Source organism: Saccopteryx leptura, chromosome 1, assembly GCF_036850995.1.
Source record: "Saccopteryx leptura isolate mSacLep1 chromosome 1, mSacLep1_pri_phased_curated, whole genome shotgun sequence".
Lineage (NCBI taxonomy): Eukaryota > Metazoa > Chordata > Mammalia > Chiroptera > Emballonuridae > Saccopteryx > Saccopteryx leptura.
Window position 1 is genome coordinate 251,224,029 of NC_089503.1, and position 25,952 is coordinate 251,249,980.

Consider the following 25,952-nt stretch of genomic DNA (forward strand, 5'->3'; position numbering starts at 1 on the left):
CACATTGCTGTGCATCATCACCACCATCTCTTCGTCTTCCCAAAATGAAACTGTCCCAATTAAACATGAACTCTTCATCCCCCACCTCCAGCTTCTGGCACCATTCTTTCTGTCTCTGAATTTGCCTACTCTAAGGACCAAACAGTATTTGTCCTTTGTGTCTGGCTTACTTCACTTAGCATATTATCCTTAAGATTCATTCATGTGGCATGTGGTAGAATTTCCTTCCGTTTTAAGACTGAATAAATAGTCCATAGTCTATACCACATTTTGTTTCTCCATTCATCCAACAATGCACATCGGGGTTGTTTCTACCTTTTTTGTTTACTGTCAGTAATGCTGGGTATACAGATATCTCTTCAACTTCCAGCTTTCAATTTGGGGAGTATATACCTAGAAGTGGAATTGCTAGGTGATATATTTCTTTTTAAGTTTTTGAGGAACCATATATTGTTTTACATATTGGCTGTACCATTTTATATTCCCACCAACAATGCACAAGGGCTCCAACTCCTCCACATCCTTGCCAACACTTGTTATTTTCTGGGGTTTTTAAAATTTTTTAATAGTAGCCATCCTAATGGCTGTGAAGTGGTTCTAGCTTTGCTTTTTGGAAGGGAGGTGAGTGACCCTTTTTATTTTTTATTTTTGTATTTTTCTGATGTTGGAAACGGGGAGGCAGTCAGACTCCCGCATGCGTCCGACCCAGATCCACCCGGCATGCTCACCAGGGGGTGATGCTCTAGGCCCATCTGGGGCGTTGCTCTGTTGTGACCAGAGCCATTCTAGCACCTGAGGCAGAGGCCATGGAGCCATCCTCAGCACCTGGGCCAACTTTGCTCCAATGGAGCCTCGGTGGTGGGAGGGGAAGAGAGAGAGAGAGGAAGGAGAGGGGGAGGGGTGGAGAAGCAGATGGGCGCTTCTCCTGTGTGCCCTGGCCGGGAATCGAACCAGGGACTCCTGCATGCCAGGCCAACGCTCTACCACTGAACCAACCGGCCAAGGCCGAGTGACCCTTTTTGACTGGAGCATTTATATCCATCAGGCTATGGTTGTGCAATCTTGAATAGCTTATCTCATATACCCACCCCCAACTGATAAGGGAGCTATCATTAGCCCATGGTTTAGAAAGAATTAAAACTTGCCAAGGTCACTTGGCAGAGGTAGAAACTGAACCCAAGGTCTTATCTCCTCTTTAGTTCACTCTGCTTTATTAAGTAATCCACCCCACTGCCTTTATGCAAGAAGGTAAGCCCCAGTCACCAAGGGCACACAGCTGATTGTGACAGAACAATGTCAGCATCCAATGCTCAGCCATTAGGAGAGTGAGCAACACTGGCCTTGAGTGCTAACTGGGGATCAGGCTCTGTGCCCAGACACCAGTATTTCTGCAGGAAACAAGTCAAGTGTCATGACTTCTACATCTTTTAGCTGGTCCATGAGACAAAGGCTGGGAGCTTCTTTTTGTTGGAATCCGTGGGAGTCTGAAAGACCAGAGTAAAAGGCTTTATTGAAAGGAAGAAAGGAACCCTGCCAGGCATTTCTCCCAGGAGAAGAGCACATCAGTTACAGACTAGGGGCGAGTTACATAGTGTTTGGGAGAGCCTGAGGGGATACTGAGGCAAAAGTTCTGGTGTGTCCGGAGTGCTCCTCCTTGGGGGGCTTGCCAGCTTCTTGGAATTCCTCTGTCTCAGGAGCAATGATCTCATTTCTTGTAAACAAGGACCCTGGCTGGTTGGCTCAGTGGTAGAGCATCAGCCTGGCGTGCAGGAGTCCCGGGTTCGATTCCTGGCCAGGGCACACAGGAGTCCAGTAAGTGTGAGGTCTGACAGATAAGCGGAACATCATGAGGGCAGTTTGGAATTCACGGATCTATCATTTCTCAACTGTGTGGTTACATATAAAAAAAAGGCAGTTATTAATTTTATAATATACAGTGAGGGGTGATGAGGAGAAAAAACTGGAAAATTATTGCTTCTGGAGAGAACTCAAGAAGGGAACCTTGCCAAGCCAAGTCCCTCATCCAGTTAAGGATGTCATCAATTTCCATGCTGTAAGGTCTGAACCAGGCAATGTTTCCGAAAACCTGAGTGAGGAAGTAAAAAAATTTTGCGAGGTAATAATTGTACATTGCTTGCTGTGAGTGCCGAGTGGACAGAGTGATATGGTGATACATGGTCTCCTGGATGAGCCTCATGAGATGTGCTAGTCTGGTTCCTCTCGAATGGGAGGACATGTGGAGATTTTTAGAGACAGGGAACCTGTTGGTGTAAGTTTTTAGAAGGACTGAATATGTGTGGTTTAAAAGGAAGGGGGTTTGGAGAACATTCAGGAGGGAACTTCTCAGGCTGAAGGGCAGCTTCTTCCTGATGTCATCCCTACCTATTTGATATTTCCCTCGTGAAGTTCTCCTTGGGGTATTGGGGAATAGGAGTGTAGGAGCATTTGGTTGTAGGTAATCCTAGAGATTTCTCTCATCCGGGCCTGTAGGAACTTGATAAAGAAAGGGGCAAGTATTTGGAGATCAGGAATGCAGAGATAAGGAGGGTTGTATTGTGGGGGGGTGGGGGGTGGAGAGGGTGAAAGTTCCTCCATGCTAAAGTTGGAGATATTCTTTCCTGGCAGCCCTGGAGAGAGCAATTAGCTTGAGCTAAAAGAAATGTTTCATGTCCATTTGTAGGCTCTTCTTCAGCCAAGAAGACCCAGCAATCTTGTCCCCTTACTATGTGAAGGGTAAAAACACTGAGAAGCATTAAGAGGTGAATGCTATTCATTCTCCTAGTTCTTCAGGGATACAGGAGAGCTTTAGGGTTAGGGGGCCTGTAGGGTTTGAAAGATAGGATTTAGGAGGTTTGCTGATATAGGGTTTCAGATTTTTCTGTTTCGGAAGGGCAGGTTTCAGGGTTGGTGTGTAGGGTTAGGTAGATTTTTCCAATTTTCTGATTGGCAAAGGTCTGCATATGGTTCTGTAAGAAACTAGTGAACAAACGTAAGAGGCAGGGTCCAAAAGTTAGAAAAATAAATAGGAGAGTGAGTGGACTAATGAAAGGCAATAGTCAAGATACCCAGTTTGTGTGAAACCAGATTTCATGTTTACAAATTCGCTGGGCTTCAGAGAAAGAGAGAGTAGGAATAAAACAGGGAAGTGGCCAGTCCTCCTGCCCCTAGACCTACTTCTGTAGAGATTCCTAAAGCAACAAGAAGAGGGATTACCTGTATAGCTCGTTTGGTTCTTAGATTGATGGGTACTGTACTAGGAATTGAAAGAGGCTCATGGGGTGGGATTACGTTGATATTTGGGATGAGATAGATAGATTAGGGTACAGGTTTTTGTCCAATTAGTCAGGAGACACATGTAGGTGTTGTTCTTACATGAGTAGAAAGCCCCTGATTGGTTGATACAGGATGAGAGGTGAATAGAGAATAGAAGGACAAGGGGTCGGTTTCATTTCTCTGTTTCTGAGCTCCAGCTGGTCCAGATGGAGGAAAGAGTCGCCCTTAGCAGCAGTGGGAGTTGTCAGGATCACGGTGTGTGGACCTGTCCCTGTGAAAGTCAGTCCTTGGGTGATGTAATGCTGAAAGCACCTCTTGGACAGTCTCTGAACAGTTTGCTGAGTAACCTGTAAATCCTGCAAGTACTTAGGGAAAGGGTGGTTACATTTCTACACTTTGCAGTTAGAGTTTAAGTTCTAGTGACCACTGCTTCTAGCTGGAATTAGCAGCAGGTCCCAGCCTACAATAGGCATGGGGTATTGAGACAAAAGGAATAAAGGAGATACTATACATTAATTAAAGCAACAAAATCAGACTGTCAATACCCACAGTAGAGATCTTCAAGGGATAAATAAAACTTAAATATTCAGGCAAGGCATAGTAGATGGCCCTTGTGTTTACAAGAAATGAGATCAGTTTATCTGCTACTTGGAAAAAATACCTTAGGTTCATGAACGATGTCCTTGGGCCTTCAGTGGCAATTCCCAGCATGCTGGGCAAGGTCAGGTCACAGGTAGCTGGAGCAGGGCTAGAAGAGACTGAACCCTCCCTCTATGGAGCAAGGGGGCAGCTTACTCTTCTCATGTCCCTCTTTCCACAGCATAGGTGTGTCCCTTGATGGGGCCGGGAAGCCTGGCAGGCTTCAGTTCAGTGACCTTTTTTCCACTCTGGAGCAGGGCCCTGATGGAATCCTATGAAGCCCTTTACGGCACTGGAGCCTTTAAGAGTGTATGCCAAAAGCTGGTATTTCCTGACTTCTTTTGGGCCTTATTTGCCTTTTCTGTTACTTCCTTGGTCATTATAGACCTTAAAAGCCATGCTCAGAAGATCTCACTGAGGGGTTTGACTAAGAGAGCAAAATTGGGAATTCAGTGTTTAAAGAAGCCTATTAGACTGAGGAGAGAAAGGATTTAATATGTGGTGGTAGGTGGTTGGAGACTGCAGAGGGTCTGAGTTCAATCTAGGGTGAGACTTCAGGTGGTGGGGGTTAAGGCGATGCCCAGATAGACTACGGACTGAGAATGAAGTTGAGCCTTAACAGAGAAGATATGATATCCCTTTATAACGAGGAAGTTAAGAAGGGTGGCGGTGTGTCTCCTTGAGGCAGGCAGGGAGGGGCTGCAGAGGAGTAGGTTATTTACATATTGTAAGAGAGTACTGGTTTTGAGATTGCATGCTACTGAATCCTGAGCTAGTGCCTGCCGGGGTCCAGCCCCGGGGGGGATCCAGGGGTCCCACAGGAAGAGACGGCGTCGGCGAAATCGAGTGAGAGAGCCGAATTCTTTTCTTTCTCTTTATTCTCTAGTTAGCATTTACTGCCAGGCATCTCTGCTCAATGCTAGTATAGCTCCCTTTTTATACACACACACTGAGTTACAATTACATGGTGTTAATCATTGCTTCTGTTTCACTATGTTTACATGTTTCTGGATAACAGTTAATTTATATCTATAAATTACAAACCAGGTAGCAAATCATTCAAAATACAAAATAACTTGAATAGTGATAACAACATCGGTAAAAGCTTTTAAGGTATTAGTACTAATAGTTAACTAACTTTACTGCTGTTGTGAGTTAAGGGGCAGAGAGAGATTAGCAGACGAGATTATTAAGGACTAACAATGGACAACCGTTTGCTCAGATAAATAGCTTTGAGTTTAAGCAGTGTCCTACTTTTTTTTTTCACAAGATTCTAAAAGGCTTGCCTATAAAGAAATTGACAGAACATTAAGAATAGCTTTCACCCAAAGATATACAGAGTGCACTTGCAAGATAGCCTAGTAGCAACATAAGACATTAATTGTTATTACTTCTATGGATTTCCCTACATTTCTCTCATTATTAAAGAATTTTGGAAAGTATGTAAATCTTATGAGAACATCTCATTGAGAAAGCCTAGCAATTGCCTTTAGTCAAAAGACAATTCTCTTAGTAAAACACTCTTTTCTTGCTGACTGCGCTTTCATCCTAGGCCACACAATGGGCCATTCTATTATACCTTACCTAAGATACTATTGTCTAGTCAAATATTACTTATTTATTATATTTAAACACTAGTTAAGTTCTACCTCTATTCTTCTCAGAGTGTATCACTATCTGCAGATCAAATAAGCAAGAAGAAAGGAATGTTTCTTTACTCTATTACATGAAAAGGCTAGGAGGAAAAATGTTGAATTAAGTGAAGGCCGAGAGGTGCTCTGTGCACAGCCACTGCCTCCTATCTAGTCACAAGTCACAATCTATTCTTTCTAACATGATTAAGAAGGAGTTCTCCTACAAACTTAACCCTTTATGAGGGATATCATAGCCAGCCTCTTATGTCTATGAGCCCAGTTCAAGGGGCTTACAGGCTTTTCTGTGGAACTCACACCCTCTGTCTCATTTCCAAAGAAATCACTATGAATCTACAGGGAAAGCACGGTACTATTATCCCTGTGCCATAATTAATAGCACACACCCAGAAAAAAGGGGGGATATAAGGCCAGATTAATTTAAAAAGTTAAAGGGGGAAGTATCGTGCCTTTCCTTGCGGTGACTTTGTCAACCCGCAGCTGTTGGTCTTTACTGCGGTGACTCTATCTTCTTTTGCTGTGACTTTGTCAACCAGCAGTTGTGGATCTTCTTCTGCTGTGACCTAGTTAGCCAGCATTAGTGGATCGGCTCCCGACAAGTGCCTGCCCAAACAGGTGTGAGCTGTTTTTGATCCCCTGGGGTAAGACAGTCCATGTAAATTGCTGGGCTGTATTAGTGTCCGGATAAAGGTAAACAGAAAGTAAAAGTCAGGGTGTAAAAGAATGGTAAAGAAGGCATTCTTGAGGTCTAGGACCTGTAGAGATTAGGGACTACTGGATGGAGGGGAATTACAGCCTCATTGATTAGTTGTCTTTTTTTTTTTTTTTAAAGTGGTGTCTTTTTTTTTTTTTTTTAATTTAATTTATTCATTTTTAGAGAGGAGAGAGAGAGGGAGAGAGAGAGACAGAGAGGGAGAGAGAGAGGAGGGGGGAGGAGCTGGAAGCATCAACTCCCATATGTGCCTTGACCAGGCAAGCCCAGAGTTTCGAACCGGCGACCTCAGCACTTCCAGGTAGACGCTTTATCCACTGCGCCACCACAGGTCAGGCCTAGTTGTAAGTCTTGTACGAGGCGATAAGCCCCTGAAGGTTTTCAAACAGGAAGGATGGGGGTATTGCAGGAAGAGTCCATGGGGATGAGTAAGCCTGGTTTAAGAGGCGGGTAATTATTGGTTTAAGGCCTTAGAAACAGACACAGTTACATATTAAACAAAGACTTTACATAAAAGTTATGAATTAAGGAATTTAAATGAGCGCGCTTTACTTGTTTCAATTCAAATTATACTAGAGATATTTTCTCACAGAGACAAGACGGATTACTTACTCACATAGCTTAATATACAATTCTGCTTTTTAAAGATTTTTGAAATGGCAGGGAGTTGCCAGCATAGAGGGGAGGAAGGGAGAAAGCAGACAGATGGACAGCGTGAACAGCTGTATGGAAAGAGAGTCAGAATCTGCAGGAGGAGGGGGAGGTTAAAGTGCTAGAGCTCTGAGGAGAGGGGAGAGGACGAGGGGGAGAAGGGCATAGCTGTAGCGGAAGCTGGTGGGGAGAGGGAAATGGGTAAAATACAGCTGAAGCCAGTAGGGAGGGGTCTAAGAAGAGAGACAGGCACTGCAGCAGGAGACACAGCTTTTAAGGAGGGAGGAGGGATTTAAGAACACAGTGGAGAAGGGAGGGGCCCCTGGCCAGCAGGGGAGGAGAAAGAGAGAGTTGAGAATCCGTGGAGAACAGATTAGGAGTGGAGGTTTCTCTGGCCAAAAATGGCCTGCATGTAGAACAAGCAGTACAGAAATTAAGGACAGGAGAGAAGGGAGAAGAAAAGGCCTGCATACGTAAGGAATCTCTGATGTCCTCCCCGTCTGGTGGCTGGTGGCAGAAGTTGTAAAGATCTCTTAAAATATTGTAATCAACGGTTCCATTCTCTGGCCAGTGGGAGTCGTTGTCTAATTTATATTGAGGCCAGGCTGTATTACCGAGGAAGATGAGTTTTTTTGGTTTGAGGTCAGGCCAAGTTTGGCAAGATTTTTGAGGACACAGCCGAGGGGAGTCTGGCCGGACAGTTTGAACTGAGAGGAGCCCACAGTAGAGGAGACTGGTGAGAGAAGGGGGCGACCCCGCCTTCAGTCACAGTTCAGAGAGGAGAAAATCTCTGTAGAAAGAGAGTCTCAGACAAGAGGTCATCACCCCAAGGCTGAGATCTCGGGTGTAGGAGAGGGGCCTCGCTAGGTGCACCTAGACTTTCGTAGAAGTTCATAAAAGAGTAGAGGCAGACCACTCGTAGATATGGGGTCCGAAGTCAAAACTGTCCAACCAGGAAGGGGTGTGTTTTTTTTGTTTTGTTTTGTTTTTCATTTTTCCAAAGCTGGAAACGGGGAGGCAGTCAGACAGACTCCCGCATGCACCCGACCAGGATCCACCCGGCATGCCCACCAGGGGGCGATGCTCTGCCCCTCTGGGGCGTCGCTCTGTAGCATCCAGAGCCATTCTAGTGCCTGAGGCAGAGGCCACAGAGCCATCCTCAGCGCCTGGGTCATCTTTGCTCCAATGGAGCCTCAGCTGCGGGAGGGGAAGAGAGAGACAGAGAGGAAGGAGAGGGGGAGGGGTGGAGAAGCAGATGGGCGCCTCTCCTGTGTGCCCTGGCCAGGAATCGAACCCGGGACTCCTGCACGCCAGGCCGACACTCTACCGCTGAGCCAACCAGCCAGGGCCCAAGAAGGGGTGTTTTTAGAGAGAAATTTGGAGGCTAACCGGGGAAGGGGAGGGAGAAAGTCCTTACCTTTCTGTTCCAGCAGGGGTTCGGGACAGGGTTAGACTGCTGGCCAATCGACCTACAATTACACGTCCAAACAGAATCAGGGAGTAAGCCCAGGACGAGCTGCCGCTGCCCATTGCTTTTCTGGTTGTAAGTTTGGACAGCAAAGAGGGATCGTCCAGGCAGTTAGTACCCTGTCCTGGGTTTCGGCACCAAATGTTGGAATCCGTGGGAGTCCGAAAGACCAGAGTAACAGGCTTTATTGAAAGGATTCGGAACCCTGCCAGGCACTTCTCCCAGGAAGAAGAGCATACCAGTTACAGACTAGGGGCGAGTTACATAGTGTTTGGGAGAGCCTGAGGGGATACTGAGGCAAAAGTCCTGGTATGTCTGGAGTGCTCCTCCTTGGGGGGCTTGCCAGCTTCTTGGAATTCCTCTGTCTCAGGGGCAATAGTCCAGTAAGGGTGAGGTCTGACAGATAAGCGGAACATCACGAGGGCAGTTTGGAATTCACGTATCTATCACTTTTATTTATTTACTTAATTTTAGTGAGAGAGGAAAGGAGGGAGGGAGAGAGAGACAGAGACAGGAACATTGAGCTGCTCCTGTATGTGCCCTGAATGGGGATCAAACCAGTAACCTCTGCTTCAGGACAATGCTCTAACCAACAGAGCTATCTGGCCAGGACAAGCTTCTTTTATTTTTCTTCCATTTTATTGATTTTAGAGAAAGAGTGCGAGAGAGAAACATCGATTTGTTGTTCCACTTATTTATGCATTCATTGCTTGATTCCTGTATGTGCCCTGAGCAGGACCAAAACCTGCAACCTTGCCATGTTGGAACCATGCTCTACTAAGCTACCCCACCAGGGCTTGATCATACGACCTAAAGTCACCTCCCTCCCCCACCCCAAATCTAGCGACAATCCTATGACCCTGCTTTATTGCCTTCATATCAGGTTCTCCTTCTAAAAAGATCCTGTTCAAGGTAACCCAGCTACAAGAATAAGTGGCAAAACTGGGATTATAGACTCCATCTTGTTATGCAGTCTCTTACAGAATCACGCATACTGCAGAACCTCAGCTCCACTAGAAGAAGTTTACTGCTTCGCCCATCGAAACCTGCCCTGCATGCAGCAAGAGCTCCATCTAAAAAAAACAAACAGCTTTAACCTGTTGCAGCGGCTTTCCAGCCTGCGCAAGCGTATCAGGCAGAAATCACGGAGGCAACCTCCTCCCCATCCGCTGATTGGTCATTGTTGATGACTGATAGAGGATCCCAGCGCAGGCGTATTAGGCCAGGTCACAAGGGGCCGTCCCCCATTTGCTAGTGACTGACGGAGAATCAAGCCAATGTAAATGGGCCCTTCAGAAAGGGGCGGGCTACACAAGCAGTTAAATTTGCGCGGAATTAAATTTGGCGTTTGTGTAGTCATGGCGGCTTTTCGCGACATGGAAGAGTTGTGCCAGGGTCTGCTGAGTCTGCTGGGCGCCAACCACGCCGAGGCGCAGCAGCGGCGGTTGCTTAGGCGCTACGGTCAGATGACGGAGCGGCTGCTGGAGACACAAGACGGCGCCGAGCGCCAGCTGCAAGGTGGGGATCGAGGCCAGCGCGGGGGCGCGTCCGGGACCCAGGCCTTTGTGATCGGAGGGTCCGGCCACGCCGGCCTCGAAACTCCCTCCCTCCCGGGTGCTCCCTACCCTTGGCCTGTTTCCCATGGGAATAACAGGCAGGCTCTGCTCACTCTGAGCCTCAGTTTCTCTACCCGTAATATGGGCTTTAGGACGGCAGCCACCTCCAGGATTTTAGTGGTAAATACAGGAGCTTGGAGCGCCAGGCCCAATTCTGAGTGTTCGTGAGCAGGATTTGGGGTAGTCCGGATTTAAACTGAGACAGGAGTCAAAGCGCCAGGTGTGAAAGCCAGCACCTCCATTTCCTAGGGTTGTTCAGATGTTTTACTGAGCACCTACTGTGTCTCAGACATAGTGCCAGCCCTGGGATGGCGGCAGGGAGCAAAACAGACAAAATCCCTTAGGGGAGTTGATATGCTAGTGGGGGAATGACGCAGAATAAGACAAATATATAGGTATGTCAGGAGGTGATGGGCTAAGGAGAGAAACTAGGTTGTGTAGGGAGAAGTGATGATGTTTTGGGGGCTGGGTCAGTGAAGGCCTTCTGAGATGATGTTTAAGCAGGAACCCCAAGGAGGTGAAGGAGGGAGTCAGGGCTATGGTGAGGATGAAATAAATTGACGTGGATAAAATGCCTCCTACTTTATGTGAAGAGAACGCTGGATGAATTTTTGTTGAATTTAAGACACCATCAAATATAAGACTCTTAAAAAGGTAAGGAAAAAAAGTTCTGCTAATAAGTGTGTGACTATGCCACAGAGAAAGCTAGATCCAGCCTTTGCCACAAGTGAGGCCCAGAGCCTCTAACCTAGGTTTCAGCTGTAAACTCATAAGCCAGGAAATGTCAGTCCGGTGGCTTCCCTCTCGAACCTTTTTCCACATCTGTGAAATGGGACTGCTGATAGCATTGTCACTGTTATTCTCAGTGCCACGGTTTTTTGTTTTTAAGGCTACAAAAAATTTTTTGTGTGTGTGGTAAAACTGACATAACATAAAATTTACCATTTTAACCATTTGTAAGAATACAGGTCAGTGGTGTTAAGCTCATTCACATTGTTATACAACCATCCATCTCCAGAACTTTTTTCTTATCCTAAATTGAAACTTTGTACACTTTGTCCCCATTGCCCCTTGCCCACCCCTGGCACCCACCCTTCTCTTTCAGTCTCTTAATTTGACTCTTCTAGGGACCTCATATAAATGGGATTGTGCAGTATTTATACATTTGTGTCTGGGTTTTTGTGGGATTTTTTTAAGATTTATTCATTTTTAGAGAGAGAGAAGGGGAGAGGAGCAGGAAGCATCAACTCCCATATGTGCCTTGACCAGGCAAGCCCAGGGTTTTGAACGCGACCTCAGTGTTCCAAGTAGACGCTTTACCCACTACACCACCACTGGTCAGGCCCTCCTTTCCTCTTTTTTTATTTCCTTCTCTCCTTTTAACTCTTCCTCCAGGAATGATGTGGGGAGAATATCGTTATCACTCAGCCTGCTTTAGTGGAATGGATGGATTTGGGGCCGGAGAGAAGAGTCAGTGTTCTAGGGAGCTGGAGCTTTGAAGCAAATGAACCTGGTTCACATCCAGGGTTTGGAGCTGTGTGCCTGTGAACAAGTCCCTGAATCTCTCAGGGCTTCTGTTCTTCACCTCTCAAACGGTGGGAAAGGGGAAGATGCCCCTCTCAAAGGGTTGTGAGAGCGCATTGAGGGTTTTCCAGGTTGTCCTGCACGCTTAACACATTAAGGAGGGAGAGTGCAGAAGGGGCAGGAAGGCTTCATAAGAAAGCCAGACCCTCAGCTTCCATAACCGGAAATCAGCAGGCACCATCTCAAGCAAGCAAATCAAAAAATAGCAGCATAAGCACATTATTTAGAAATATGATGGTCAGTGCCTAAGAAAACAGTGAAGTGTTTAAAGTGGCTGCCTCAGAGGGATGGAGAGGCTTAGGGAGGGGCGTGTGTGTGTGTGTGTGTGTGTGTGTGTGTGTGTGTATTTTCACAAGCATATATATATATAATAATAATACCTTGATTAAAAATTAATTTCAGTTTGTAAACACTTAAATACCAACTGTTTCAAAGCATTTTTAAAAAGTTGAATGCAGGGGTAGTCAACCTTTTTATACCTACTGCCTACTTTTATATCTGTGTTAGTAAAATTTTCTAACCGCCCACCGGTTCCACAGTTATGGTGATTTATAAAATAGGGAAGTAACTTTACTTTATAAAATTTATAAAGCAGAGTTACAGCAAGTTAAAGCATATAATAATAATTACTTACCAAGTACTTTATGTCGAATTTTTGCTAAGTTTGGCAGAATAAATTTCTATAAAACAGCTTACTATAGTTAAATCTATCTTTTTATTTATACTTTGGTTGCTCTGCTACCGTCCACCATGAAAGCTGGAACACCCACTAGTGGGTGGTAGGGTCCAGGTTGACTACCACTGGTTTAATGTATTAATTTTGGAGAGAGAAATATTGATCCAGTGTTCCACTTGTTTATACATTCATTGGCTGACTCTTGCATGTGTCCCAAACGGGGATTGAATCCACAACCCTGGCAAATTGGGATGATGCTCTAATCCACTGAGCTATCTGACCAGAGCTGGGACGCATGTTTATCTGTGCTTTCTCTGAGTTGGCAGGTTCTTCCAACTCTATGAGAAAGAGCACAGTAACCTTAAAGTATTTTTAATTTTTCTGATGTTTTGTTCAACATGTTTTTTTTTGTTAGTGTTTTTTTTTTGTTTGTTTTTTTACAGAGAAAGAGTCAGAGGCAGGGATAGACAGGGACAGACAGACAGGAACAGAGAGAGATGAGAAGCATCAATCATCTGTTTCTTGTTTTGACACCTTTGTTGTTCATTGATTGCTTTCTCATATGTGCCTTGACCGCGGGCCTTCAGCAGATCGAGTAACCCCTTGCTGGAGCCAGCGACCTTGGGTCCAAGCTGGTGAGCTTTTGCTCAAACCAGATGAGCCCGCGCTCAAGCTGGTGACCTCGGGGTCTTGAACCTGGGTCTTCCGCATCCCAGTCCGACGCTCTATCCACTGCGCCACCGCCTGGTCAGTCTCAACATGTGTTTATTCTGAGTAGGTGCTATCTCTGATTTGAGGAAGAAAGACAAGGAATAAGTAATTCAATGTGATAAGGGCTGTCATAGGAGCACCGTCATGCCCTGGGAGGTAGAGTGTCCTACCGTTCGAATTAGGCATTACCCAGCACATCTATCAATAGATGTGTCCCATGGAGGACAGGCAGGCAGAGACCTGGGACTATGAAAAAATGTGGTGTTTGTAGAATGAGGTATCTTTGTGCCCAGAGCAGAGAGGAAAGCATGTGAGGAGGTAAAAAGTAAGGAGAAAGGAGGCTAGCACGGACGCTGAAGATGCTCAAAAGGGCCTAGACCTTTTCCTGGAGACACCGGAGACAGTGGGAGCTCTTTGAGTAGGAGAGTGACTACGCATTTGGCCTCTAGCACAGCCACTCGGAAGGCAGAGGGCCGAAGAACCGGCAGATTGGCAGTAGGAAGGCACAGCAGGGAGGCTGTCCAGGGCAGTTCTGGAGGGACAAAGGACCTGCACAAGGAGGCAGGAGGATCTGCCCAGCCTGGATGGCCAACTGGGTACAGAAAGTGAGTCACTCTCAAGCTTCTTGCTGAGGCAATAAATGGAGTGGGACATTATAAATAAGACTAAATGGCCTGACTTGTGGTACAATGGATAGAATATTGACCTGGAATTCTGGGGTCACTGGTTTGAGGCCCCTGGCTTACCTGATCAAGGCAGGTGCAGGAAGCAGCTGTGAGTTGATGCTTTCTGCTCTTCCCCTCAGCCTTTCTTTCTCTCCTCTCTCCAAAATCACTAAATCTCTCTTTTTAAAAATAAAAAATGACTAAGGCTCTTCTCTCCGGGAGAAGTGCCCGGCAGGGTTCCTTTCTTCCTTTCAATAAAGCCTGTTACTCTGGTCTTTGGGACTCCCATGGATTCCAACATTTGGTGCAGAAACCCAGTCAGGGTACTAACTGCCTGGACGATCCCTCTTTGCTGTCCAAACTTACAACCAGGGAAGCAATGGGCAACGGCAGCTCATCCCAGGCTTACTCCCCAATTCTGTTTGGATGTGTAATTGTAGGTCGATTGGCCGGCAGTCTAACCCTGTCCTGAACCCCTGCTGGACCAGAAGGTAAGGAGTTTCTCCCTTCCCCTTCCCCGGTTGGCCTCTAAATTTCTCTCTAAAAACACCCCTTCTGATCGGACGGTTTTCTCTGACACGCCTCACGTTTTGAGGGGTTTGACTTTCAGTCTCAGTGGACTGCACAGAAGACTATGCGCCTAGCCAAACCTCTCCACTCTCTCGGACTTCTTGTCCTCGGAGCTCCCTGACAGGTGGTGATGACCTCTATCAGGGTCGACTCTCCCACACGGAGATTCTCTCCTCTTGGGACAGTGACAAAAGGCGGGGACTCCCCCTTTGCTCACCTATCTCCACTATGGGCTCTTCAGGGTCTAAGCCTTCCGACCAGACTCCTCTAGGATGTCTCATAAAAACCTCACTAAGTTAGGCCTCTCTGCCCTTAAGCCAAAAAAACTCATTTTCTTCTGTAACATGGCATGGCCTCAGTACAAATTAGACAATGGCTCCCATTGACCTGAAAACGGGACATTCGATTACAATATCCTAAGAAATCTTGACAATTTCTGCCACCGGACGGGGAGGGCATCAGAAATTCCTTACGTGCAGGCTTTCTTCTCTCTTCTCTCCTGTCCTTAATTTCTGTGCCTTCTGTTCTACACGCAGGCCATTTTTGGCCAAAGAAACCTCACCTAAAACCTCTGCTCCTGCCCTGGCCGGTTGGCTCAGTGGTAGAGCGTCGGCCTAGCGTGCGGAGGACCCGGGTTCGATTCCCGGCCAGGGCACACAGGAGAAGCGCCCATTTGCTTCTCCACCCCTCCGCCGCGCTTTCCTCTCTGTCTCTCTCTTCCCCTCCCGCAGCCGAGGCTCCATTGGAGCAAAGATGGCCCGGGCGCTGGGGATGGCTCTGTGGCCTCTGCCTCAGGCGCTAGAGTGGCTCTGGTCGCAACATGGCGACGCCCAGGATAGGCAGAGCATCGCCCCCTGGTGGGCAGAGCTTCGCCCCTGGTGGGCGTGCCGGGTGGATCCCGGTCGGGCGCATGCGGGAGTCTGTCAGACTGTCTCTCCCTGTTTCCAGCTTCAGAAAAATGAAAAGAAAAAAAAAAAAACCTCTGCTCCTAATCTTTCCTTCTCCACGAACTCCCAACTCTCTCCCTCCTGCCTGACCCCCAGGGGCATCCCTCTCTCTCGGGACCCCTCTCTAGTCCCTTAGCAAATCATTTTTGCTGGAGTCTCTTCCCTCCAGAAAGCCCCCTCCCTTCACTAAATCCTGTTTTCTCATTCACCAGTCTCTCTTTCTCCTCCCCTGCTGGCCAGGGGCCTCTCCCTTCTCCACTGTGTTCTTCATCTCCTCCCCCCTCCTTAGAAGCTGTGGCTCTGGCTGCGGTGCCTGTCTCTTCTCTGATCCCTCCTTACAAACTGCAGTTCTGTCTGTCTCTTCTCCAACCCCTCCTCCCTCCTTACAAACTGTGACTGTGCCTCTTTCCTCCTCGCCCCATCCCCTCTCCCCAAAGCTCTATCAGGCGTCCCCAAACTACGGCCCGCGGGCCGCATGCGGCCCCCTGAGGCCATTTATCCGGCCACCCACTGCACTTCCAGAAGGGGCACCTCTTTTATTGGTGGTCAGTGAGAGGAGCACTGTATGTGGTGGCCCTCCAATGGTCTGAGGGACAGTGAACTGGCCCCCTGTGTAAAAAGTTTGGGGACCCTTGCTTTTGACTCCTCTGACTATGTGGCGCCACACCAATACTTTAACCTCCTCCTCCTCCTCCTCCTCCTCCTCCTCCTCCTCCTCCTCCTCCTGCAGATTCTGACCCTCCTTCTTTCCATCCAGCTGCTCACACTGTCCATCCATTTGCTTTCTCTCTTCCTCCCCTCTATGCTGGCAACTCCCTGCCATCTTGAAAAGCTTAAAAAAACAAAATTGTCTATTAAGCTATGTGAGTAATCCGTCTTTTCTCTTTGTCAGAAAATATCTCTAGTATAATTTGAATTGAAACAAGTAAAGCGTGCTTCATTTAAATTCCTTAATTCATAATGTGTATCTGAAGTCTTTGTTTAATGTGTAACTGTCTGTTTCTAAGGCCTTAAACCAATAGTTACCCACGTCTTAAACCAGGCTTACTCATCCCCATGGACTCTCCCTGCAATACCCCCACCCTTCCTGTTCAAAAACTTTCAGGGGCTTATTGCCTAGTACAAGCCTTACTCCTAATCAATGAGGCAGTAATTCCCCTCTATCAAGTGGTCCCTAATCTCTACAAGTTACTGTCACACATTTTCTCAAACACCACTCATTTACAATCCTAGACCTCAAGAATGCCTTCTTTACCATTCCTCTACACCCTGACTCTTACTTTCTGTTTACCTTTATTTAAACTGACCCAGACACTAATGCAGCCCAGCAACTTACATGGACTATTTTACCACAGAGGATCAGAAACAGCCCACACCTGTTTCGGCAGGCACTAGCTCAGGATTTAACAGCGTGCAATCTCAAAACTAGTACTCTCTTACAATATGTAGATAACCTACTCCTCTGCAGTCCCTCCCTGTCTGCCTCAAGGAGACACACCGCCATCCTTCTTAACTTCCTCGCTATGAAGTGGTATCCTGTCTTCTCTGCTAAGGCTCAACTTTATTCTCAGTCCCTAGTCTATATAGGCATCGCCTTAACACCCACCACCTGAAGTCGCAACCTAGATCAAACTCAGACCCTCCACAGTCTCCAACCACCTATCATCACAGATCAAATCTTTTCTTTCCTTGGTCTAATAGGCTTCTTTAAATACTGAATTCCCAATTTTGCTCTCTTTGTCAAGCCCCTCAGTGAGATCTTCTGAGCATGGCTTTTAAGGTCTATAATGGCCAAGGAAGTAACAGAAAAGGCAAATAAGGCCCAAAAGAAGTCAGGAAATACCAGCTTTTGGCTCCAGCACCCTAAAGGGCTTCATAGGATTCCATCAGGGCCCTACTTCAAGAGTAGAAAAAAGGCCATTGAACTGAAGCCTGCCAGGCTTCCTAGCCCCATCAAGGGACACACCTCTGCTGTGGAAAAGAGGGACACGAGAAGGTAAGCTGCCCCCTTGCTCCATGGAGGGAGGGTTCAGTCTCTTCTAACCCTGTTTCAGCTATCTGTGACCTGACCTTGCCCAGCATGCTGGGAATTGCCACTGAAGGCCCAAGGACATCATTCACGAACCTAAGGTATTTTTTCCAAGTAGCAGATAAACTGGTCTCATTTCTTGTAAACACAAGGGCCATCTACTATGCCTCGCTTGAATATTTAAGTTTTATTTATCCCTCGAAGATCTCTACTGTGGGTATTGACAGTCTGAGTTTGTTACTTTATTTAATGTATAGTATCTCCTTTGTTCCTCTTATCTCAATGCCCCATGCCTATTATAGGCTGGGACCTGCTGCTAATTCCAGGTAGAAGCAGTGGTCACTAGGACTTAAATTCTAATGGCAGCCTGACCTGTGGTGGCGCAGTGGATAAAGCATCGACCTGGAAATGCTGAGGTTGCCGGTTCGAAACCCTGGGCTTGCCTGGTCAAGGTACATATGGGAGTTGATGCTTCCAGCTCCTCCCCCCATCTCTCTCTCCTCTCTCTCTCTCTCTCTCTCTCTCTCTCTCTCTCCCCTTTCTCTGTCTCTCTCTCTCCCTCTCTCTCTCCTCTCTAAAGTGAATAAATAAAATTAAAAAAAAAATAACCGAAAGAAACAGCAATAAAAACTTAGATTAAAAAAAAAAATTCTAATGGCAAAGTGTAGAAATGTAACCACCCTTTCCCTAAGTATTTGCAGGATTTACAGGTCACTCAGCAAACTGTTCAAAGACTGTCCAAGAGGCGCTTCCAGCATTACATCATCCAAGGACTGACATTCACATGGACAGGTCCACAGACTGTGATCCTAACAACTCCCACTGCACCTCTCAACCTACCTCACCAAATCAGGAACTTTCTACTCATGTGGGACCAACACCTATCTGTGTCTCCATACTAATTAGACAGAAACCTGTACCCTAATCTATCTCACCCCAAATATCAACCTAATCCCACCCCATGAGACTCTTTCAATTCTTAGTACATTACCCGTCAATCTAAGGACCAAACGAGCTGTACAGGTAATCCCTCTTCTTGTTGCTTTAGAAATCTCTACAAAAGTAGGTCTAGGGGCAGGGGGACTGGCCACTTCTCTGTCTTATTCCTACTCTCTCTTTCTCTGAAGCCCAGCGAATTTGTAAACATGAAATCTGGTTTCACACAAACTGGGTATCTTGACTATTGCCTTTCATTAGTCCACTCACTGTCCTATTTATTTTTCTAACTTTTGGACCCTGCCTCTTACGTTTGTTCACTAGTTTCTTACAGAACCACATACAGACCTTCACCAATCAGAAAATTGGAAAATCTACCTAACCCTACACATCAACCCTGAAATCTGCCCTCGTGAAGCAGAAAAATCTGAAACCCTATATCAGCAAACCTCCTAAATCCTATCTTTCAACCCCTACAGGTCCCCTAACCCTAAACCTCTCCCATATCCCTGAAGAACTAGGAAAATGAATAGCATTCACCTCTTAATGCTTCTCAGTGTTTTTACCCTTCACATAGTAAGGGGACAAGATTGCTGGGTCTTCTTGGCTGAAGAAGAGCCTACAAATGGACATGAAACATTTCTTTTAGCTCAAACTAACTACTCTCTCCAGGGCTGCCAGGAAAGAATATCTCTAACTTTACCATGGAAGAACTTTCACCCCAGCTATACAACCCTCCTTATCTCTGCATTCCTGATCTCCAAATACTTGCCCCTTTCTTTATCAAGTTCCTACAGGCCCGGATGAGAGAAATCTCTAGGATTACCTACAATCAATTGTTCCTACACTCCTCTCCCCAATACCCCAAAGAGAACTTCACGAGGGAAATATCAAATAGGTAGGGATGACATCAGGAAGAAGCTGCCCCTCAGCCCAAGAAGTTCCCTCCTGAATATTCTCCAAACCCGCTTCCTTTTAAACCACACATACCCAGTCCTTCTAAAAACTTACACCAACAGGTTCCCTGTCTCTAAAAATCTCCACATGTCCTCCCATTCGAGAGGAACCAGACCAGCACGTCTCATGAGGCTCATCCAGGAGACCATGTATCACCATGTCACTCTGTCCACTTGGCACTAGCAGCAAGGAATTCACAATTATTTCCTCGCAAATTTTTTTTTTTACTTCCTCACTCAGGTTTTCGGAGACATCGCCTGGTTCAGACCTTACAGCATGGAAATTGATGACATCCTTAACTGGATGGAGAACTTGGCTTGGCAAGGTTCCCTTCTTGAGTTCTCTCCAGAAGAAGCAATAATTTTCCCATTTTTTCTCCTCTTTCTTCTCATCACCCCTCACCATATATTATAAAATCAATAACTGCCTTTCTTTTATATGTAACCACAGAGTTGAGAAATGATAGATATGTGTATTCCAAACTGCCCTCTTGATGTTCCGCTTATCTGTCAGACCTCACCTTTACTGGACTATTGCCCCTGAGACAGAGGAATTCCAAAAAGCTGACAAGTCTCCCCAAGGAGGGACTCCGGACATACCAGGACTTTTAATTCAACACCCACATGCTCGAAGCCCCCCAAGGAGGAGCATTCTGGACATACCAGGACTTTTGCCTCAGTATCCCCTCAGGCTCTCCCAAACACTATATAACTCACCCCTAGTCGAAACGACGCTCTTCTCCCTGGGAGAAGTGCCCGGCAGGGTTCCTTTCTTCCTTTCAATAAAGCCTGTTACTCTGGTCTTTTGGACTCCCATGGATTCCGACACAGTCAAGGCACATATGAGAAAGCAATCAACAAACAGCTAAGGTGTCGTGACGAAGAATTGATGCTTCTCATCTCTCTCCCTTCCTGTCTGTCTGTCCCTATCTGTCCCTCTCTCTGTCTCTGTCACACACACACAAAGAAGCAATGTGGAAATATCTTAAATAACAGTTTTAAGATTTAATATTTTTTCATTAATATTTTATAATTTTTTATAACAATCTAGTTCTGTATACCTCTTTTATTGTTATTATTAAGTATTAAATGCATGAGATAATAAACTAAAAAAAAAAAGACTAAGTATGCAAAGGACAGGGTTTTAAAATTTTATATATTTATGGCTTCAGTTGTGTTTCAGTGAAAGGCAGCGTTTATGCAAGGTCCAGGTGCAGCTGTCAAGTGGGTGTTTGAAAATAGGATGAGCCTGTCGGGGAGGTGTACATAGGGAAGGAAGAATGTTCATTGTTGATGGGGGGTAATTGAGGTCATAGGCTGATGAACCACTGTCTGCTTCTCAGGCTCTCCCAGGGGAAGGACAGACCCTGGGAAGCCAAAGTTGAGGCTCAACATTCTTCTACCCTGCAGAGATCCTTGATGCAGAGAAGGATGTGGCCCAAAGTCTTCTTGATGCGAAGGAGCAGGCATGCCAGGGGGTTGCTGAGTTACAGCAGATTGAAGCCAAGCTTCAGAAGGCCAGTGAGGAGGACACTCACCTGAAGGCCAGCCTCCTATATCCTTTGCTGCTTGTTCAAAACAGCTGGGCATTTACCCTTGCCTGGGAAGTGCGAGTCATTCACACTAGAAAAAATGCTTTGAGCCAGAGCCAGAGGCCCTGGGTCCCGTGTGGCTGGTGTTTGCACACATAGGCAACCCTCCCTCCAAAGCCAGAGATCCTTTTTTTTTTTTTTTTTCCTTTTTAAGCTAGAGACAGAGAAAGGGACAGGTAGGGACAGACAGATAGGAAGGGAGAGAGATGAGAATCATCGACTCGGTGTGGCACCTTAGCTGTTCAGTGATTGCTTTCTCATATGTGCCTTGACCCAGGGGCTCCAGCCGAGCCAGTGACCACTTGCTCAAGCCAGCAACCATGGGGTCATGTGTATGATCCCATGCTCAAGCTGGCAACCTTGGAGTTGTTCTTTGTGTTTGTTTGTTTGTTTGTTTTGACAGAGGCAGAGAGAAGGACAGATAGGGACAGACAGACAGGAAGGGAGAGAGATGAGAAGCATCAGTTCTTCATTGTGGCTCCTTAGTTCGTTGATTGCTTTCTTATATGTGCCTTGAGGAGGGAGGGGTTGGCTACAGCAGAGCGAGTGACCCCTTGCTCAAGCCAGTGACCTTTGGACTCAAGCCAGCGACCATGGGGTCATGTCTATGAGACCATGCTCATGCTGGAGGAGCCTGCACTCAAGCAGAGACCTCGGGGTTTTGAACCTGGGCCCTCTGCGTCCCAGTCCGATGCTCTGTCCACTGTGCCACCACCTCGTCAGGCAACCTTGAAGTTTCTTGCGTTTTTTTTAATAACATTTTTAAAAATAATTTTTTCTTTTTTGTATTTTTCTGAAGTTGGAAACAGGGAGGTAGTCAGACAGACTCCCGCATGCGCCCAACCAGGATCCACCTGGCACGCCCACCAGGGGGCGATACTCTGCCCATCTGGGGCATTGCTCTGTTGCAACCAGAGCCATTCTAGCGCCTGAGGTGGAGGCCACAGAGCCATCCTCAGCGCCCAGGCCAACTTTGCTCCAATGGAGCCCTGGCTGCAGGAGGGGAAGAGAGAGACAGAGAGGAAGGAGAGGGGGAGGGGTGGAGAAGCAGATGGGCGCTTCTCCTGTGTGCCCTGGGCAGGAATCGAACCCGGGACTCCTGCACACCAGGCCGACACTCTACCACTGAGCCAACCGGCCAGGGCTGAAATAATTTTTTTGTTTGTTTGTTTTGTTTTTTAGAGAGAGGAGAGAGGGAGAGAGAGAAGTAGGGGAGAAGCAGGAAGCATCAACTCCCATATGTGCCTTAACCAGGCAAGCCTGGGGTTTCAAACTGGCAACCTCAGCGTTCTAGGTTGATGCTTTATCCACTGCACCACCACAGGTCAGGCGACCTTGGAGTTTGAAACCTGCATCTTCTGCATCCCAGGCCTACACTTTATCTACTGCTCCAGTACCTGATCAGGCAAAACCAAGGATCCTTAACTGTTCATTTTACTCAGCTCACCAGGGAGCTAGAGGACCTCAAGGAGATCGAGGCCGATCTTGAAAAACAGGAGAAGGAAGTTGATGAAGACACAACGGTCACCATCCCTGCAGCCACGTAGGTCCCATAAATGCCAGTGTGAGTGCATGCCCGTGTCTGTGTGTGTTCAATGCTACAGCTCTTTGTTGCGGTTGACGCTGGGATAACTTTCTTTTCTCTTTCTTTTTGTCTTGTATAGGTATGTGGCTCAACTTTATCACCGAATTAGTAAAATTGAGTGGGATTATGAGTGTGAACCGGGGATGATCAAAGGCAGTATCCTTTGTGGAGAAAAGGAACCCTGTGCACTGGGATGAGATGTGAAGTGGGGCAGCCACTGTGGGAAGAGTGGTGGAGCCTAAAAAGGAATCAGTCACCGTGAGATCCAGCAAGCCCACATCTGAGTGTAAACACTAAGGAATTGAAAGCAGGGGCTGGAACAGATACTCGCACATTTATGTTCATACTATCATTGGCCACAATAGCCAAGAGGTGGAAGCAACCCCAGTATTCTCTGAGAGATGGATGGATAAACAAAATGGAGTGTACACATACAATGGAATAGTATTCAGCCTTAAAAAGGAAATTCTGATACCTGCTACAACATAGATAAACCTGGAGGGCATGCTGAGTGAAATAAGCCAGGCTCAAAAAGAAAACACTGTAAGATTGCACTTACATGAGGTCCACAGGGGAGTCAAGTTCAGAGGCAGGAAGTAGATGGTGGGTGCCAGGGGCTGGGAGTTAGTGTTCAGTGGGGACAGAGTTTCAGTTTTACAGGATGGAAAGTTTCCGGAGATAGATGGTGGTGATGGCTGCACAACAATATGAATGTGCTAAATGCCAGTGACCACTTAAAGATGGCTAAGATGGTAAATTTTGTTATATATATTTTTTATCACAATTTTTTAAAAAGATAGTGCATCATTAGAGTTCAGTTTTTTTTTTTAAGTGAGAGGCAGGGAGGCAGAGGCAGACTCCCACATGTGCCCGACTGGGATCCACCTGGCAAGCCCCCTACAGAGCGATGCTCTGCCCATCTGGAGCCATTGCTCTGTTGCTTAGCTACCGAGCTATTTTAGTGCTTGAAGCAAGGCCATGGAGCCATCCTCAGCTCCCAGGGCTAACTTGTACAAACCACTTAAGCCATGGCTGTGGGAGAAGAGAAAGTAAGAGAGAAAGGGGAGGAGTGGAGAAACAGATGGTCACTTCTCCTGTGTGCCCTGGCCAGGCCAACACTGCAGGTGAGCCAACCAGCCAAGACCAAGTTTGAATTTTTTTTTACAAAAATTTCTCAATCTCTAAACATCTTTTTTTTTTAACTGAGAGGGACAGACAGGGAGAGAGATGAGAATCATCACCTAATAGTTGTGGCACTTTAGCTATTCACTGATTGTTTCTCATATGTGCCTTGACCAGTTGGCTCCAGCTGAGCCAGTGACCCCTTGCTCAAGCCAGCGACTATGGGCTCATGTCTCTGATCCTGCACTCCAGCCAGTGACCCCATGCTTAAGCTGGTGAGCCTGGGCTCAAGCTGGCAACCTTGGGGTTTTGAACCTGGATCTTCCACTTCCCAGGCTGCCTCTATCCACTGCACCACTCATGACTTGGTCAGGCTCTAAATATCTGACAAGTTTTTTAGGGCAGTCTCCTTTTACTGGAGGGGTCATGGGGAGGGCTGTGCGTGTCAGTTTCCTTACATCATGCCCTCCTCAGTCCATGGTGGCCCCAGTGTTGCCCAGCCCATTCACCTGGACAGCACCCAGCTCTCCAAGAAATTCGTCAGCGACTATCTTTGGAGTTTGGTGGACATGGAGTAGTAGTCCGAGTCTCGTGCACTGTGCCCAGCACACAGCGGGAATCATTTGCAGTGTGTGGTTGTGCCTTGGTGGTGAGATCAGCTTAAAATTAAATGTTTGTACATAAATAGGATTTTTACTGGATTTCTTTTTCCCTCTGATTTTGGCCTTAGATGCTGGACTAACCTGAGCTAGATAACTATAGAGAACTGACTTACCTTGCCAGGCCTGTGACTTCATGTCTGTGACAACATAGTATGTGATGACAAATTCCAGGTCTTCACCATTTATTATTCAAACTTGGCCTGTTTTTATTCATTCAGGGTATATCTTTGAGTGCCAGTGAGCCAGACTGTGCTAGGTACCCAAGACAGATGAGGTGACAAGGATCCTTTCGGCCCGTGGAGGAGTCAAGTGTGAACAGATGCCACCCTGGAGCTATCCTGGTCAAAACAGTTTCCCAGCCTCTTGCAGCTAAGTTCAGGCCAATGAAATATAACGAAGTATTATATGAGACTTCTAGAAGGATCCTTAAAGGGCAAGAAAATATACCCTTTTGCCTGACCAGGTGGTGGCGCAGTGATTAGAGCGTTGGACTGGGATGCGGAAGACCCAGGTTTGAGACCCTGGGGTCACCAACTTGAGCGCGGGCTCATCTGACTTGAGCAAAATAGAAAAAGCTCACCAGCTTGGACCCAAGGTCGCTGGCTCGAGCACGGGGTTACTCAGTCTGCTGAAGGCCTGCAGTCAAGGCACATATGAGAAAGCAATCAATGAACAACTAAGGTGTCGCAACGAAAAACTGATGATTGATGCTTCTCATCTCTCTCCGTTCCTGTCTGTCTGTCCCTATCTGTCCCTCTCTCTGACTCTCTCTGTCCCTGTGAAAAAGAAAAAGAAAAGAAAATATACCCTTTCTCCTCCCCTCTATTTTCTGGAATTTGGGTGTGATGGCTGGAAGCCTGACAGCTATATCACTACATGTGAGGGGTGCAGTCCTCTAAGGATGATAGGAAACCGATTCCCTAATGATGGTAGAGCTGGTATCATCAGCTCTGGACTTCTTTGGGGCAGGAGGGTTGACCCTAAATTAATCTGGTGTGTGCGATTGTTATTGTTTCACAAATAAAATAAAACCTAACTGATTAAGCATGTAACCTGGATCAGGGTCGGCCAATCATGTGGTCATCTAAACCTCATCCTCAGTGATTTGGGGACTAAGTGGGAAGCTTGTGGCCTGCCTGCCTGTGGAGAGGGATGGAGAGTCTTACTGATACCCGTTGCCCCCGGACACAGCCTTGCCTGGAGCCAGTAGATAGTTACAGGAACCTATGGCTGTTGGTTCCATACACCACTGGACAACTGAATTGGTTACTGTAAGCACAATTAGTGTTTTAATCAGGCAGGCATTCTGGGCAGAGAACAGTAAGTTCTGGCAACATCTGAGCACATCTAGTGGGCACTGTCTACTTCATTTCATGACCCTTCGAGGTCCCGGGGTAAGGAAGCCTACCTGTTGGTCTCTAAGGAGATGGACCCAATAAAGAGGGCTTAATAATCCCTGAAGTTTAAGAAACCCCAGTACCTTCAGCTCACAAAGATTCCCAAAAGAACTTCAGAGGCCCCGCCTTTTTTTTTTTTTTTTATACAGAGACAGTCAGAGAGAGGGATAGACAGGGACAGACAGGAATGGAGAGAGACGAGAAGCATCAATCATTAGTTTTTTTAAATACTTTATTTATTGGTTCTACAGAGACAGGAGAGAAAGGGGAGCATGGAATAGGAAGTATCAACTCATAGTTGCTTCATGTTAGTTGTTCATTGCTTGCTTGTTGTATGTGCCTTGACCAGAGAAGCCCAGGGTTTCGAACAGGTAATCTTGGCATTCCAGGCCGAAGGTTTATCCACTGCTCCACCACAGGCCAGGCAATCATTAGTTTTTCATTGCGCGTTGCAACACCTTAGTTGTTCATTGATTGCTTTCTCATATAGTGCCTTGACTGCGGGCCTT

General features: G+C 46.6%; 1 protein-coding gene and 1 long non-coding RNA gene across 2 annotated transcripts; one reads left to right on the plus strand and one right to left on the minus strand.

Moving 5' to 3' along the window:
• Nucleotides 1-1,729: 1,729 nt before the first annotated feature.
• Nucleotides 1,730-9,415, minus strand: LOC136389216 (uncharacterized). Its single transcript, XR_010748284.1, has 3 exons — nucleotides 9,377-9,415; nucleotides 8,345-8,396; nucleotides 1,730-1,825 (listed from the first exon to the last, which is right to left on the minus strand). It is a non-coding gene; the product is annotated as an uncharacterized lncRNA (long non-coding RNA).
• Nucleotides 9,416-9,721: 306 nt separating this feature from the next.
• Nucleotides 9,722-25,065, plus strand: SPC24 (SPC24 component of NDC80 kinetochore complex). The gene is made up of 6 exons (XM_066345988.1): nucleotides 9,722-9,913; nucleotides 20,496-20,692; nucleotides 20,728-20,739; nucleotides 22,120-22,220; nucleotides 22,342-22,418; nucleotides 23,859-25,065. The coding sequence occupies exons 1-6, from the start codon at nucleotides 9,754-9,756 to the stop codon at nucleotides 23,960-23,962; spliced, it is 651 nt and encodes a 216-aa protein (XP_066202085.1). The 5' UTR covers nucleotides 9,722-9,753; the 3' UTR covers nucleotides 23,963-25,065.
• The last annotated feature ends 887 nt before the right edge of the window (nucleotides 25,066-25,952 follow it).